Below are 18,079 nucleotides of genomic sequence, written 5' to 3'. Positions count from 1 at the left end.
GGCAACACTGTTTCTGATACAAGCCAGGATGCCATTGGCCTTCTTGAAACTTGGACATTTTATTTTTCCCATATTTCAATTCTGCACATACTTTCTTAGTTGCTCAGGATATTTTAACTACTAAATTTTTTAGCTTTTTAGAGCTTTGAAAGTCACTCAGCAAACTGATAATTTGAAATTAGTCAAGTCAAATACAAGGCATTATTAAAAGTACTCAGAAACAGAACCTTTTCTGGAAAGACTGACACCTAATACTAATAATTTTATCTTGAAGTCACTATGTAAAGCTCAGCTCACATAGCAGTGGCTCAGATGCTTGACAGCTTCTTTCCATCCTTTAGTGGGCAAATATCCACATTAGGACTATCACTCATGATAGTTTGTCTGTATACAAATACCAGACTTGAAAGGATCTGTATTTGGTATTCTACAAATATAATGCATAGGTAGATCCCATTTCCCCATATGTACTTTATATGCAGACATTGTTCCTACCTGAACAACCTTATCCTAAGGAGGATATTCCTTTTAAAAATATTTAAGAACACACATATATGTTAGTTTTTATAATTTTCCTCAGCTCTAATCAAGTTTAAGTGGAGGAAAAAATCAACATTTGTATTTAGTTACATTATGCAATGATCAGTTTAGAAAAGCTATGAAAAATCAATTTTTGTGCTCCATGAACAACTTTCTGCTTTGACAACAAACCTCATATTTAGTCTTACAATCTACATCTCAGACAAACAACCTTTTATATAATATAAAGTCAGTAACAGCAATAAAAGCATGCCACTCTGGAAAACCTATGCTATTATTAACCAAAATTTCACATGTGGTCATAAAGTACTGGCAACTCTACAAGCTGTAAATAGGACCTAGTGTCATTAATGTGTCTAAAAAAAAGAAAGAAATATTACTGACACTTCAGTTGCAGAAAATACTGCATAGCTTCAATGTTTCTCTGAGTTTTCAAATCTAATCACAATTACAAATCCAGTTATGACATCAATGTGAGCCCTTCCAAAGGGAATGGAAGAACAGTAAATCCCAATGGATCTAAGAGTTCTGCAGCAAGGATGATGTAATATATAAAAATAGACAACTCTGACAGAAGCTGCAAGTTGAGTAAATAACACACTGCATGTCATTAATTTTGCATTAGCTTGCCAGTAGTCATTACCAGAAGGATGATGAACTAACAATTTTGTTTTGCTTCAGGTGCTACACAAAATAAAACTATAGCATTGCTCATATATTAACAATAATACACAACTTAACATATAATTTGAAACAGTAATAGTCCCTTAGAGCATGGATGAAGGAAGGAAGCTGTGCAGCTAAAAAAGTTGTGCTTTGCCATAAGACACAGAACACAGGGATGGGAATTACTTATTGCCCTTACAGCATTACCAGTGGATGTTCCCATAAAGAAACATCCAACTTCCATACAAAAAAATGGTTAATAGGAACCATCCAAATCATCTCAGACATTTCACATTTCAGATAAAATTACCCCACAGTTTTTGTAGTGTCTCACTTCAAAATACACCTACATATATAACACAGTCACACACTTCAGGAATTAATGGTACTAGATGTGTTCAAATACTACAAATACAGTAATTTTTCCCAGTATGATGTACACATTGACTTCACTCCAAATCAGGAGTAAATTATCACCATCACAGAATAATTTGTGTGTTTTTGAAATTGCACACTAAATTTTGTAGATGAAAAGCAACTAAACAAATATCTGTCTGGTAAAAGGACACTTGCACTTGGCAATGTTAAGAACTATGCCCTTTCTTTTATTAATGGAACAATCAATACAGTATATTTTATTTTCACTATAAACACTAGAAATATTAAATAAATTATTTTATACTATTTTGTTATTAATAGAGACAAATTTGTTTGAGCAAACAAGCACACATTAATGATGCTAACATGTTTAAAACACCTTTGCATACCATGCTACTTCCCATCAGCAGTACACTGAAAATTTAGGTATGCATACGATTATGTTTTGAATTACCATTTTTCTCTTGACATTACTTAAATTAATTTGTTTTAGAACAAAGAACAGAATGAGTTCAGTTCGATTTCTATTTAAGTCAGGTAACCTTTTTGCTTTCATTTTGCATAAGGCACACAGCAGAATCTACTCAACTTCCTTCCTCCTTGCTCTTCACATTCTTCCTCTATCTTGAGTAAACTCGGTTACCAGCAAATTCAAAAATTGAATCTATTTAAATTGATTCAGCTGCCATAACTCATATGAGCCTCTAAAGCCAAAACCTTCAAACATCCTGTGCTCCAAACATTTCTGACGACCAAGCGTACCTGAACTCAGTAGTTTGTTTCTCTGTGCATTTTTTTGCCTTTGTAAACAGACTTGGTAAATGTAATACTTCCAAGGTCAAGGATGCTTAGAAAATTGTTTTTCCCTCCAACCTTTCCATATCCTTTATACCTTTTTACGAAGTCAAGTTTTCAATGTGTCCACACCTTCTTGTTCGCTGCCCTATCAAATAATTTTCTTAGATGTGGTTTGATTTTTTTTTACTAAAAGAAAGCTCTTCTTCTTGTTAATGTGAATACTCATGACTGAGTCTGTTCTTTGCTTTTTGTTTTATTAAGTGAGCTTGTATTAGAATGAAAGTTCTAGATGATCCCAAAAATCATCAGGAACATTAAAAGCTGCAGCTATTTACAGGCTTAAAAGACTGAGTGTTCCTTTAAACTGATTTCTTGTGACTGGGTATCTGACAACTGTTCCTACTGATTCAAACTAAAACAACGGAAATTCTACATGTAATAAATATGACTAAGTACACTATTACATTGGCATCAATGTACTATTGAACTTATTATCACTTTATAATGCCTTAACAAGAAGACACTATATCAAACTACTGCCAAGACCATACTCTTGAGAAGCAAGCACATATAAGGTATTTCATGATCATATGTAGTGTGGACCATGGAAAGACATCCAGCAGTATGTATTTTACAACATGCAACATAAAAAACCCATGCAGAGAAGCAATGGTATTAGGCTATTTTTTAACATTAAGCCTCATCCCAAATTATACTGGACATCTGTAACCAAGGGGTAAAATTGAATCAGCTTTTTTGAATTCTCATCTACTATGTTAACCACCAAAAAACACTGCTTGTCATTTTGGAAACTTCCACATGACTTCAGCAGCCAGACACAGTGAAGAAAGGGAAACAAACAGTTTTGCATCAAATTCAGGCAGAAAAACTTAAAATTCATGAGTTTTTAAATCCTTCCTAAATGTGACATGATACACAGTAGCTTTGTAATGTAATTTTGCAGACAAAGGAAAAGGCAAATTTGTTTCATAGAACAATCTGAACATAAATTTTCAACCCAGGAACTTTAGACTCTTGGCAGACAATATGAATCCAAATGGTATCAGGAAAAAAGGCTACTTTGTCAATGCTTTGCACTATTAATTTTAAAAGAAGATAGGGGTAGGAAGTTTTCTGCAATTTGCTACTAAATGAGCAGGCTCTAATATTTTTTTAAAATAACACACATCAAAAAAAAAAGCTAGGAAAACCCTTACACTTATTTTTTCAGGGAGTCATGGCTGCAGACAAGACTTGACTCAGTAACATTAGACATGGTTTCATTTCCAGATCTCTTCTCATTTACATTTTCAGTCAACTCCTTCAAATAAAATCCAGAAGGAAGACTTGTCTGCCCTAAACACATCTCACGACAGCTGTCTCAAAACAGTGCATGAGGATAAAATTGTTACATCCTTGTAACTGGAGTGGAAGCCAGGGTTATTGATGGCTCCATGCCTACCACTCTTTTCTTTCCGACACCGGATAAACGGATTGTCACCTCACGTGAATCTCAAGCTGAATGGGATAAGAAAGGTTACTAAAGGCAGAGATCCCTTTTGCAGGGATTTCAGCAGCTGGCTTTAGCAAGCCTGGCTGAGAATGCACCAGCAGCAAATTTCATAAGCCTGTTAACTAATTCAAATCTAGACAGATTATCACAGAGTAAAACACCACACATAATCCTACTGTTCAGCGCTCTCTCCAGGTGCTTCAGCATTATACTTGCAGGCCTACCTGCTATCTATAACTATACACCAGTAAGCTTTGATACTTTGCCTTTAGCAAAGTAAAGACTACAGTACAGACTAAAGCCCACATCACAGTTTACATACCAAGTTTAGACAGACATAGACTATCACAAACCAGGGAGTTACAAATTACTACTCTATACCACTGAAGAACAGCATCTTATTTGGGACAAAGTTATTTTTCCTTTATGAACTTGTATTAATTTACACTGAATATGTCATGCATTCTATACAGAATAACCAGCTTAGCAACACTCAGACCGAGCATGACTAATTTTTCACAGATGTACTGAAGCAGCCACAAAGTTTACTGGCAGTAAGATATTACAAGGAAATCTGCCCTTTTTTAAATTCACTCCTCAGATGACTATTTAATTTTAAAGTTTTAAAATCAAAACAAAACAAACAACAAACAGTCTAAAGGCAGAAAAAAAGCCATGTAGGTCCTCAGGAGAATGGGTCCACACTCGATTCAGTCAAGTTGCTTTAAACAAGGGCTTTGTATGAAAAAATAAAGTAGCCTGAAGTAAAGATACACACAGAAATAAAATCCACACTCAGAAGTTAAAATCCAATTTCTACTATTAAGTAAGGAGATGTTAATATTAATCTAGTTAAAGACAATTTCTCACACTTGAGACGCACAAGGAAAAATTTTCTAGATTCAAGTGAGAGCAACTCAAACTCGTCAGTATTTTTTTCTTTCCTGAAAAAGAACTGATAAATTTTACCAAACTACAAAAGGTGGTAAAAAGGATGCAATTTTATCAGGCTGATAAAACACATTTTTATTTCCATATACTATGAAGTTTCTATTTTCCTTACCCTAGAAATCAGCAATGCTTGTTCCAAAAGTAACATGCCTAAATATGATATTCAACATCAGATTTCACTTCAAATGATCCTTCAAACATTACCATAAGTTATTAAAACACTAGGAAGTATTTCAAATGCCTATCATAATCTAAGTAGTACAATATCACTCCTAAACACAGTATTTCACTAACCATAGGTTACTTCGGATCGTGCCACTGAAAAACTGGGGAGCACTGATGGTAATATACATATTGAAGAAAGAGCAAATTTCAGCCTAGAAATCACTCGTCTATGATACTGGAAACATATTGAAATTTGAACCCTCTTAAGTGTTTTAGATAAAGGAATTTGACAATGTGACACAGGAGGACTTTTTAAATTAAACACATTTCCTGATAAAATAGCAGAAGAATTGACCAAAGCAATGTTTGAGGAAAGGGAGAATTTTTAAGCTAAAAAGTAGTTTTAATTTGCTTTCAGCTCTATCACAAGAGATTTCTCAAGCATAACAGTGGGGACATTTAACAGTTTGACAAGACACATTCTTATCAAACATTGTGTTTAATGGATGCTCACTATTTATTCACTTTGACATTGACAAATGCAACTGCAAATGCCAGTTAAGTTTAAAAGATGCCACTCAGATCTTCATATTACTTTGAGTGTATTTGAGGTCTGATATCAGGAAAAGCTTCTATATTTTGTTTGGTTTGGTACCATTCCAAGATGCTTGATTTATTCAGGCACATTCTTCTCCCTAGCTTGGCAAGGCCGTCTTTCAAATAATAGCCATTTATGCATACTTTGCTAGGAGTCTACAAAATCCAGCCTCTTCTTACTGAGTCAGTACACATCAGAATGGAAGACAAGCAAGAAAAACCATGACAAATCCTTTTTGCTGCTTCTTTAGTGCTCATCTTGTCACACTCCATTTCCCTCTACTGACATACTAAAGTGTTATGGGGGCAAATTTTTTAAGTCCTCTGTGTCATGAAAGAGATACTTAAGTAAAATGTCTGTCAAACACTAAATATTTTATATATACTCTTTGCTTATACTTCTCATTTCCTACAAATCACAGGAAATCAAAGCAAGGAAGGTCGATCAAGCTGGGTAAGAGACATTGTGCTGTCAGTAAATTTCGTGTTTACATTTGTATTTTTGTATGATAGTGAGATTGCTGAACTAACAAAGCAAAGGTTATGAGGCAATTTTAGTCATAACGTAGCATCAGTATTATGATACCACACTGCAAACCCACAAGTAAATTGTTAGTGGACCATACACAGTAAGTTACAATACCTGAGGTTTAGTGCATTCCTGTGAGCCAAAATGAAATGAATGCCATATAGGAGGAAAGGAAAAGATGAACATTATCAGACATGCCATAGTACATTCCACCACTATGAAGATAATGTTAAAATTCTGTTAAAGAGGGTCCACCATCCTCCACAAGTTGTTTCTATTGCAGAAAGCCATGCCACAACTGAGAGCACTGCATTTCATTTTTAATTCTTGGAAAGCACAGCCATGCATCTGCATTTAAGATCTACATTTTGCTCTATGTTTTCATGAAGATATAGAAAAATTCTTCAGAAAATACTGTTTGAAATTTCTGAAGAAAAGCATTCAGAGATTACTGCAAATAAAGCATAATAATTTATCAACAATAAAAATAATAATTCCACATGCTAACTATGGGTTTAGGGTAAAACAAAATATAAGAAAATTATACATTGTGAAGACTTTGAGGATGCTATCAAAATGGCTTTATTACTTTGAATCTTATGTACATAACACCTAAACTAGAACACACCCACATGGAAGAGCAAACCTGAAAACAAATGCATCATATTAAGCCTCTTTCAATTTGACTTTAACACATTATTTACTACAATATCTGAACCTCTGGGGTTTTTTTTAAATACTTCTTTCTTTATTTATCCAAAATTAAGAAGTAGTAACAAAGATGACACCCTGACAGATGTTGGTGAAAGAATGTATAGGCAATAAGTCCACAGGATATGTGCTATGTTTCAAATTACTATGTGTTTCAAAAAAAATCCTGCTTTTCTCAGTCAATTTTTCAAGAAATTAAGACCAAAAAAAACAAGGTCAAGGGACATAAAATAGGAATGGAGAAAAAACAATGTTGCCTGTAAATGTATGGATAAAACAACAGAAATAACATTGCTAGTAGAAGTGAATGAGAGAATAACGTCTACAAGATCACCAAATACTGTAAAAATAGGAGGAAATGGACCAGCGTGAAGAGTCTTGACTACATTTTAAAACTCATTTGAGCTTATTTGACTCAATTTGCTTTGAAAAAAAATAATAAGCTCAGTCATATGCATCATATTACACTTTGAAAAGCAACATTTGACTGTAACTGCTGAAAATTTTAGAGTTTATTTGGCAATCTCTTCCAACTCAACATGAAATCTTGCTCGCAATGAATTTCCAAACACATACACAAAGCCATTATGAACTTGCACAACAGAACAGCACATGATGGACTTTTGCTCTTAGTACCAGTTAAGCTTACAAAAACTCATCAGGCGTACCTAAAGTGAAATTTATACAACAGGCAAGCTCCTGTGAATGCAAATGGCACTGTGCAATCTAAACACTGCCCTTCTAGAGGTAGGTACAGATCACACTACAACTGCTTGCTAAGCACAATGTACACATCTAAATAATATGGACAAAAGCAATTCTTCCTGTAACTCCTATAAAGTACAATACCACAATTATTTTATTTTTTTTTTTGCAAAAACAGGTCAGTAAAATGTTTTATCTTCAAACCAAATGAACTGGCTTAATCCATATTAAATTTGGAGGCAATTAAAACTGCACTGAAAATTAAACCATTAAAAGCTGTTGTATAAACAAAACCAAATTGTTGGCATAAAATGTAATTATTCAACTCATGAAGAAAAGCCTGTATAATTAGCAGATGTAATCAAACATCTACACACTTACAAACACACATTGAATATACAGTGAACTGGCAAACAAGTCAAGGAATAAGGATGAAGGAAAAATTGAAAACGCCTACAACTGCCCTGTATCAAAGACAGTATTTTAAAAACTGAAGTATTTAAAAACTAAAGCTCTAATGCTACAAATTTATATGTATATGGTTACATTGTGAAAAATTCAGCCCAATGAACTCAATGAGATTAAATATGCACAAATTTATTTATGCCCATGCCTTTATGGTTCTAGCAGATTTAGAGCCTTAAAGAAATAAATAATAGCCAAAGACAAACAGCTTTTCCAGTATTTTCCTCACAGTTGAAATCAATACCAAGCAAACATATTAATCTAATAGAGCTTTTCTCAGTTTAAAACCCATATAAAAAATTTTATAGAATAAGTTTTAATTATTAGTTTATTTTCATCTCAAGAGAAAGTCTGGAAACTTTCAACATGTACAGATTTCCTCCCCCCCAAAATAAGCAATCAAGTAAAATGACCAAATTATTTCTTTGATGACAGGCCAACTCTGTAGCTCACTAAAACCCAAGTACAAAGGGCTGACACCAGCATAAGTTAATTTAAATTTAACATTTAAGTTCTGGATACCAAAAAGAAATGAGAGATCTAATCAAAGAATTCGGTGTACTGCAATGCAGCACAGCCCTTTTCAGGCAACACCTGTTATCATATACGAGTGCTTCACTAACTGACCTTTTAACATAGTACATTAAATTAATGCTACTGTAACTTAAGAGAAAAAGGAAATGAGAACAGAATTGCTTTCACAGTTTCCCATAATGACTGGAAAAAACAATACATGACATTCACGGTCAGAAACACACGTTCACCTCTGAACTAAGATGCAAGCTGCACACATGTTCATTACTGATGGAGCCAAACTCACATTATTTTAAGGGGAAAGCTCCCTACGAAAGCACACTTTAAAGATACCAGCAAGTTTAGCCATTTTGATTGTGTTATTTTCAGTCATTTTCATGTTTCTGTTCTTTTGTGAACAATAAATACAGATAGCTTACCGTATGGTAACCTCTAGGTAGAGGTGGCTTCCCCACGGGATAAGGGTCAACAGTATCAATAATTGTTTGTCGTTCCCCTTTCTGGTTGATTTTCCTAAACCTTCTTCGAGACTGCCTGTGAGATGCTTGACGCTGAAAATACGCCTCGCTTTCTTCCATATAATCAACCTACAATAGATGCAAGAGAGGGTGTCATTTTCCACAAAAAATAAAAATGTTTCTTGTTTGAAACAACAAATCCTACTTTCAAAAAACAGCAGCTAGCTTTGAATTTCCTGCATTTTCAGCACTAAGAGTGAAACCACTACTAAAAAAAAATAAAGATATCAATATGAGTATGAACAGCATCACTGAGTATGAACACTTTTCTAAAAGGGTAGAAGAAAAATTCTCCCTTTCTCACCCTCTACTTACACTTGCACAAATACAAACATTTCACCACTCAATATATTGCAGAAAGAAAACTGGTACACCATTAATATTGTTGTTATATTTACTTTTGCAGATTTCTTGTAAAACTATAGTTTTCTTGTGCTAGCAAAATACCAGAAGAGTTTGCAGGTTTGTCAGGGTTTTTTTGCGCTGCTTTATTATTATAGATAAGCAGAGATGCTTTAAAGTATTAATCGCACGTTAGCTTAAGTAATTAATGTTTGACTGAATTAAATATATTCTCAGCCATCTGAGGTTTTTAAGACTAAATTTGAACATTTTTAAATTCTGCCAACTTCACTGGGTGAAGGGAAGGTTATTTTGCAAGCAACATCTGCTGTAGTCCAGTGGCAGAACAGCATCATCTTTGAGGCTCCTGCCAGCTCAGGATGCCTCATCTGTATTTGTATCTGAACAAATACAGAATCAACAGGCTAAATTTTTTATTAACAGATCAGTTCATAATACAGGCATGACAATTATCTAAGCCTTATAGAGATGGCTTAAATATAGACTGTGATATTAAACATTTTTTCCTAAAAAGTGACAGTTTCTGTAAAACTTGCAGAAGGTCAGGAAATGTGGTATAACTTGAGGGCTGTAGAAGGGATTAGGTTACTTGTTTGTTACCAGTTTGTGTAACTCACAAGTACAGGGAACAGTTTGTTGTCCCAGTTTTGTTCTCTAAAAGTATACAATTTAGTTGGTTGTAGCTGTGTGAATGGCTGCTTTTATCACTTAAACAATATAAGTATGTAAGCAAAGAATGGCAAGAAAGTTATGTATGAAATCTTATATTTATTAAATGATCACATGCAAAAGAGAAAACTCTAAGTTGTATTGGAAACTGAAGTGTTACTAAAGCTGGTCTATACACTTTGAAAGCAACTGAGTGAAAACGTTCTTACCACAATCATTTCAGAGGGCTCTAGAACAATGCATTCACATCCACGCCTCATGCTCCCAGCAGAACGCTTGCCAAAACTGAAGAACATAAATATTTCAATTATAAAAGATCTGAGCTATAGCACAATTCATAAGCATATTTACATCTCATCCAGATATTGTAAAGCAGAGAAAAAATGTACATACCTCTGTACAATACAAGTTTCATGCGTATGTCCTTTGACAGTGTCTTTGGGTTCTTAATTAGTTAATTAAGAACTATTTTGTATTTACATAGTTCCCTAAGAGTATTTGCTAAATAAGTCTATTAACACTAAAACAAGTGTCAATCAAGAGCTGTCTACTGAAGAGGCATAGTTGATTCTGAACTACATTACAGAGTTTGATCTCGTATCTTCTGACATTACAGTATTAAGTTACCTAAGCTATCTGCATTTCTATAACGAAAGCTAGCTGGAAGACCAAGAAAATAATTAAAAGGCTGATCAACTTCAATTAACTCTTTTCCACTTAAAATAATAAAATAAGGAACATGAGTGTATTCCCAAACTGAATAGATGAGGACAAAAGGTTGTTTTGCCCTTTCATGACACATTCCCACTGCAATGCAATAATTAAACATGATACTATTTTGTTTCCTGCAGGATAAAACAGAAAGGTTTTTTAATTTTAGTTTCTGGAGTGCCCTGCCTGTATTAATGAATGTGTACACCTGCAGGTTTCACTGCAAAGAATCCTCAAAATGCAGATGTAAAGGTGGAGTGCAGAGAACCAGTACATAATTCAGTGAAATACAGAACCTTTAGAGTTAGATCCTTAATCCTACACCATCGGAGTAAAAGAAAGGCAGCCAGTTAAAGTTTGTTTATGGGATATGCGATTCCTCCTCTGGGTAGGAATGCCAGGTCAATGCCAGACCTTTCCCATCGCAGACTGGAGGGCAGGATAGACAACAAAATGAGTGGAACTTCAGGACCCAGCTTGTAGTTTGCTGTAACCAACCTACGCTACAGTTTGCAAAGAGCCAATATAACTATTTAGCCTCTCCCTTTCTTCAATTGGCACCGTGCAACAGACATGAGAAACCTTCCTATCTGAAGCCCACAGGGCAACAGCTTGAAAAACAAACCAGACTCAGTGAAATGGTAAAATCTGAATTTTAACCAATCCTGTAATGCACAGTCATGGTAACACAATGAAGCAACAATGTTTGTGAGAGGTAACTTTTTTAAGCTTTATTTCATATTCCATTCGGAACAGTATATCTAGCCAGTTCATATCTATGCTCCTGCCCCGCCTGGCGATTAGTAGAAATGAACAACTTAACTCGCTACCCCAAAGGCTAATCTCTTGACAACAGCACATTTATAGGCTCAAAAAGAAGGCAGTCAGATATTGAAAAGAAATGCCAGCTGTGCTTATTCATCAAAATAATAATCGCATTTAATGGTACATGGGACTTCTACAATAGAAAAAATTTTCCAGAATACTAAGCTTCTTGAAAAGAAACATTCAATAAAGAAGTCTCTGGACAAAATGCTTATTTTCCTAGGGGCAAACACATGCTTCCTCCTATAGTCCAGCAACAAAACACAGGGTTCTTTACTCTACAATATCATCTTGAATTTTATACAATTTCAACTACTCTTAAGGACATGAGAAAATGAAGCCATTATATTGATTCATTAGACTCTTGCAAAAGTGGTAAACATATTTTGGTCAATAACTGGATCCATACACACAGTTTTTCCTTAAAAACAGAAAGGAGAAGGAGAGAAAGCAGAAAGTAAGTCAACTCATTTATTGAAAAACAGCAATGCAAAAAATGGTGATTAGGAAATCAACTTATTTGATATTCTAATTGGAAACAAACACAAATATTCTTACCACTTAGAAAACACTTATTGTTGTATTTTTTTTTGCCGACCCATTTTTCTAGTCTCACAGCAAGTACTCATTTCAACAAAAAACCATATAAACACTCCACCATTTCTTCTTCCTCTATTGCTGACTGTAAGTATCAACTTTAAAACTCCTGTTTGTTGCTAATCACTGCTGACACGTAAAAGTTTCAAGCTTTAGAAAACACAGTAAAAACAAAAAGCTGTGTTTTGGATGTGCTTCTCTATTCTTGAATAACTTGTTTGGATTTTACTCTTCAGCACCAGGGAACAGGCAGTTAACATATTAAGATAGAAGGCATGCATTCAGTTAGTATAAAAAAAATTCTCGATTTCTGTCCCCAGTAACACGATGGTTCTCACAGCAAATAACCATGTCATTGTTGTACTGCTCAGATTCCTATGACAGCATGAAATTTATCAGAGCAGACAGTGCATCACATGTATATATTATCTTTGACCAAAGATCACAAGGCACTTCAGGCTGCAAATAAACTCTCTAATCTTTGTGAAGTATTGTAGGAAAGAAGACAAGTAAATCAAGGCATAAGAAAGTTAAATGACCTTTCAAGTGTTGCAGTTCTCAGATTGCCACACCAGCTAAACCTCCTGATTTCCAATCTCTGTTGAAAATTCATCACCAGTGAGGAATTCACCTAATCAGTGAAAATTAGGGAACTCTCTCGTCATTGTCCACTACACCTGGAAACTTCGGAAGTGTCCATCTCTGACTGTGGTAGAACATCCATCACAGTATTGCATGCCATCTGTTGCAGAACCACACTTCAATACAGGTTTTTGTGTGACACACAACTCTGAGAAACCCTGAGAAACTACTGGGACCTCAGAGCATTGCCAATCCTGCCGTTTCAATTCATAAGACTGATGACAAACATCGTAACTGAATTAATTTGTCAGAGTTTCACATGAGCAAAAATAAAAGACCAATAAAAAAGGACTTCAGTGGCATTCTACCTGAAATCCTCAGCTGTGGTAACTAGCCACTCAGTAGAGGAAGCCACTAAACAAACTTGATTTTATTGAAAACAAGTTATTTAACATATCAGCAAGCAGTAAGAAGAAGCAAATACCCAACACCTAATACAGTCTGTTTACTGAGCTGATAAAAAAGCCCAAGCTGAAAAGCCTTTTATAAAATTCTTCATGATCAGAACACTGAGGTACTGGAACTGGTTGCCCACAGAAGTTGTGGACTCCCGTCCCTTGAAGTGTTCCAGACCAGGTTGGATGGGGCTCTGAGAAGCCTGGTCTAGTAGAAGATGTCCCTGTCCATGGCAAGGGATTTAGAACCAGCTGATCTTTAAGGTCCCTTCCAACCCAAATCATTCTGTGATTCCTTGAAATACCAGGAGAAGAACTTCATTCAAGGGACCACAAGCCACCATGCAAGCTGGTTTGAGGGATGTTAGGTATCACACAGGAACAGTAGCACCAAATAAAGTTTCAGTGGAAGGGCTGACGTTATCTTCATAATATCAGCTCTATTTCAGTAACTTTGAATAGACAATGTTCTTTACAAAATTTTGATGCCAGACTTCCCATAGGAAGTGAGTATGACTACCCAGATTTCTCACAAAACACATAGTCTACATGAGTACTGGCTAGCCAAAATACAGTGTAGAAAGCCTTTATTAGCAAGTTTCAATGGACCAGGGATTTGACAAATTTACTCCTTCTCTTACTGTAGAGTGAGATAAGCTTGTGGATATATGACCCCACTCTGGAGCTTAAGCTTAAACCCCATTTTTGCTTTTAAAATGCAGTAAAGAATTTTACATAATATACACTTCACATTTAGTTGTGTCACTTAAATCAGAATTGTCTTAATACATCTTCCTACCTAAACCTTATTAATTTCAACTCCTAAATATAGCTTGTTTCAACTAAGTCAGTGATATAACTGAAAGAATCCTAGATTTGCAACTATCTTCTCTAGATCAGTGATGTGCATAAGAGAATTTCACCAAAGGAGGTTAAAGCAGTTTAAAGTTATCTTTCCAATTGTAGCTGTCAATATGGGATGCACAGGTTATAACAGTAATTTAGAAAGCCAAAAGGGTTCCCTGGTCAGGACATTGCTGCCTCACCTAAATTTCCCAAAGAACCTTGTTTTGCAGCAGCTTTTCTAACACTTTTCTTCCCTGCTACCACATAAGCTCTGACTTGAGGTTCCCCAAGTATTAAACTTCACAGATGCTCTCCTCAGTACCTGTCCTAGAGGTAAATTCACTTCTGGAGTCCTTTTCTATCACAGTACTTGTATTACATATTGAATGTATGATGTGAATATAAATCTACTGCAAATAAAACAAAAACAAACAACAACAACAAAAAAAAAACCCTAACAATGATATACAAAACAATGTTATTTACAGGAATCCATTTTACAGTAGACAGGTGTTTTCCCCAAGCAACTGCTCCCTAACTACACTATTCCCTTAAACAATTGACAAGTCTAATTTTCCACTTGACTATGCAAAAGCATTATTTCCAAATAAGTTCATTAATACTAAAAAAAACCTTTTTCTCACTTTGTGTATTAAAAGCAGATATTTTAATTCATATCAGTAATTTACAATTTCAATTCTAAAGCATTTTTAAATTGAATTTACATTGACCATAGATGACAGTTCCCTTCTCCATAAGTATACTTTACTACATCTGTATCTCAGCTTATAACTCATTATACTCAAAACATACACAGCTAGCTAAAGAACAGATGCATTACAGTTTTCAACATGCTTGTTAACAGAAGACGAGTTTTAAGTGAAAGTTAAGGGTTTCCATGTTTCCCAAGTTTACACTTTCAGTTTCCATTAAAAAAAAAACAACTTTACTATTCTAAAAATACAATAGTACAAATATGTCAGTGGCTAACAAAAAACATGAGAATAATTTAGGATCACTGTCTGCATTTATTCCCCTTCAAATTTAATAAATTTACTAATAAAATAAAACAATAAAGTACTTCAATTAAATTAAACATCTACGGTCACAGGCAACACACGAATTTTTATAAGCACTTACACATAGAGACAGCCAAAAACTTGCAGGTATTGAGGGCAACTCGTTCTATTCTTTCCATTATCATCATGATATTGGAGGACAAGGTAGTTTTCTCCAGACACGACCCATTCATTCCTCCAGGTCCCCAGACATACTTGTACACACACATACAGATGCTCTTTTCAAAGCTCGCAGGGAAGGCAGCAGCTACTAAAGAGGGAACATTTCCCTATCAGCATTCTGCCCTGTCCCCTCAACCTGGGCCTCCACATTCCTGCTTTCACATCAACCCAGCTCCCAAATGGAAAGTTATTTCTCAGCACTGGAATGCAAACATATTCACCAAAAGTGATGCAGAATCTGAAGAAAACTCCACTGACAATGAACACCAAGAAACAGGTTTTCAGTGTGAAGTCCTTTTCCTCCTTCCTCTTAAAAATCAAAGATCACTCAGAGAAAACTCAATTTCACTAGTGACAACTATTTTGCAAAAAGGACGTACAAAAATTTAGGGTTTCCTCTATAATGTAGTCTTCACTTTGATTTCTTTTGATATTCACCACGTTGCATTAGCTTAAAGTTTTAGTAAAACCACATTTACGTTCCAAAAAGAAAGTTCCACAAAGTATGGTCATCTCTATCATACACATACTTCAACACATTTTTAAGTGCAAAATATTGTTATAGTTTCATGTCCATGTAAATGCAATATTTTGAACAAAGTTGCTGGTTGAAAATAAAACCTATTTAATTGGCAGTTCCTCTCAATCAAAAAGCATGTTCTATTTAGACATGTTCTAACAAAAGGAAAAATATAAGTACCATATTTTCTTGTTTCTCAAGTTCTTAGAATTTTCTAGAGTACATGTATGCAAGGAAATAAATTCTATAGAGATTTTGATTTTTTTGATACAAAATTTTACAATCTAATTAAAGTAGAAATGTAATGCATGAATATTGCCATGATTTATGCCAAAACCCTAGAAAACAGATATTCAAAAACTTTCTTTGTTCTGAAGTTTTCAAATGGTATGTCCAATGGGTTTAAGATTACTGCTGTGCAATATTTGCCAATGCAGAACATCTAAACATACATGGAGATTAAAGTAAACATTATCCCTCTCCCATCTTCACTAAAATCAATCCTTATCTCTTCAAGACTATAGATAAATAAATCTGTAAGCACAAGGCTGTGCATAGTTGAGTTCACTTTCTCAAGCTTTTAATAAATTCATGATAAAACCAAATCTTAAGTTATAGAAACCCAATACTTCCAAGCTCTTTTTGTAAAAATGACATTGCTTCAGTTGACATCTACATTTAGGAGAATCATAGAAAACTACCAAAGTGAAATACAGAGGTATTGCATGAAGCATATTTAGAATTTGGAGTTACGTAAGCTGAAGTGTCTTCATTTGCTTTTAGGTAGCCCTCCTCCTAAAAATGCTATTACTACCATCACCATTTACATACAAGTACTCTCTACTGCATTTCCCATCTTCTCTCTACCCTCCACTTCTCAATCTCAGAGCAGAGAGGAGTCTCCGTTCCTTCAAACGGATCATTTGCTGCATGTCCCATCTGCACACGCCACTTGTCACAGCAGTGCCATGACCTCAGCCATGACAGGCACTTGCTTTCCATCACTGCATTTTCTGATGACAGAGAAGCAAACATGAGCAGAATGTCTGGTCTCTGACAAATCCCAAAATCAAGTCTAATGTAATAATCAACATTTAACTTAGAACAACATCAAAATGTGTTAGATTTAGTTCTAAAGCAAACTAGTCACACCGAATTCTTGGATGAAATATAGAGCAGTATTTAGTAGATGTCTGGATGGGGAAAAAAATGGGGACTATTTTCTATTTGCCATTTAGGGAGATAATAGGGGATTCGGTCAAGTTCCTTCTCATGTATGTTTTTTTATTAAAAAACATCACATTTCACTTTGGTATGTCCAGATTAGAATGAAAAACATGAGTACCTCAATATGGCTTTTTCTAGCCAAGCTGGGTTTAGCTGGGTTTCACATCAGTGTGCTGACCTCCACCCAACTCATCCTTGCCAGGGATGAAAAAGAAGAAAGTAACAATTTAAAAGCTCGTATACATGCATAAGCCATTCCCAAAGGAATGCTTAAGTGTTCTGAAGAAAACTAAATTTGGCATGGCCATTTCCTGACCCCTCAGAAAAAAAGGCAGAGCCTTTCATGCATGCAGAGCCACTCCAATGCAAACAGCTCTCCACTGGGGATGATGCGAGGAGGGAAGGCAGCAGCGGGTTTCCCCACACTTAGAGCTGCACACTGGAAACTATGAAATCAAGAGTTTGTCAACTAAAAGACAGGAGATCATTATATGGAACATGAAATTAGCTGATAATACAGGCTGACTTCTCCAATTCTCATGTGAACTAGTGTCTGTCTTCTAGAAAAAGCAAGTAAAGATGCAAGTGAAACCCAAACTGCTTTTGATTTGTAGTAACTAACATTCTTAATTAAAATGTGGTGGTCATCTTCATATCATAATAATCACTAGATTCTCAATGTTATTTTATTTAATCTACCTTTTTTTGTCTACTTTTTTTTCCTACATTTTTTTCCTACATTTTTTGTCTACTTTTTTTCCTACATTTTTTTCCTACATTTTTTGTCTACTTTTTTGTCTACTTTTTTGTCTACTTTTTTTGTCTACTTTTTTGTCTACTTTTTTGTCTACTTTTTTGTCTACTTTTTTGTCTACTTTTTTTGTCTACTTTTTTTGTCTACTTTTTTTGTCTACTTTTTTTGTCTACTTTTTTTGTCTACTTTTTTTGTCTACTTTTTTTGTCTACTTTTTTT

At 34.8% G+C, this 18,079-nt stretch overlaps 1 protein-coding gene across 5 annotated transcripts in view; it reads right to left on the bottom strand.

The window, feature by feature from the left end:
• RAPGEF2 (Rap guanine nucleotide exchange factor 2) overlaps positions 1-18,079 on the bottom strand; it is a 182,403-nt gene that overhangs the window by 81,283 nt on the left and 83,041 nt on the right. For 2 of the 5 annotated variants that reach the window (XM_017805851.1, XM_017805853.1), the window contains exons 5-7: positions 10,312-10,387; positions 8,972-9,139; positions 6,252-6,269 (exon numbers count right to left, since the gene is read on the bottom strand). In XM_017805851.1, the coding sequence (XP_017661340.1) occupies positions 6,252-6,269; positions 8,972-9,139; positions 10,312-10,387 (262 nt within the window). Of the gene's footprint in view, positions 1-6,251; positions 6,270-6,769; positions 6,775-8,971; positions 9,140-10,311; positions 10,388-18,079 lie in introns of those variants that run through there. The other 3 variants (XM_017805852.1, XM_017805854.1, XM_017805859.1) reach the window with 2 other exon arrangements.

The sequence above is a fragment of the Lepidothrix coronata genome, unplaced genomic scaffold (assembly GCF_001604755.1).
Source record: "Lepidothrix coronata isolate B3197 unplaced genomic scaffold, Lepidothrix_coronata-1.0 Scaffold13, whole genome shotgun sequence".
NCBI lineage: Eukaryota > Metazoa > Chordata > Aves > Passeriformes > Pipridae > Lepidothrix > Lepidothrix coronata.
This window is presented reverse-complemented; position numbering and strand designations above follow the sequence as displayed.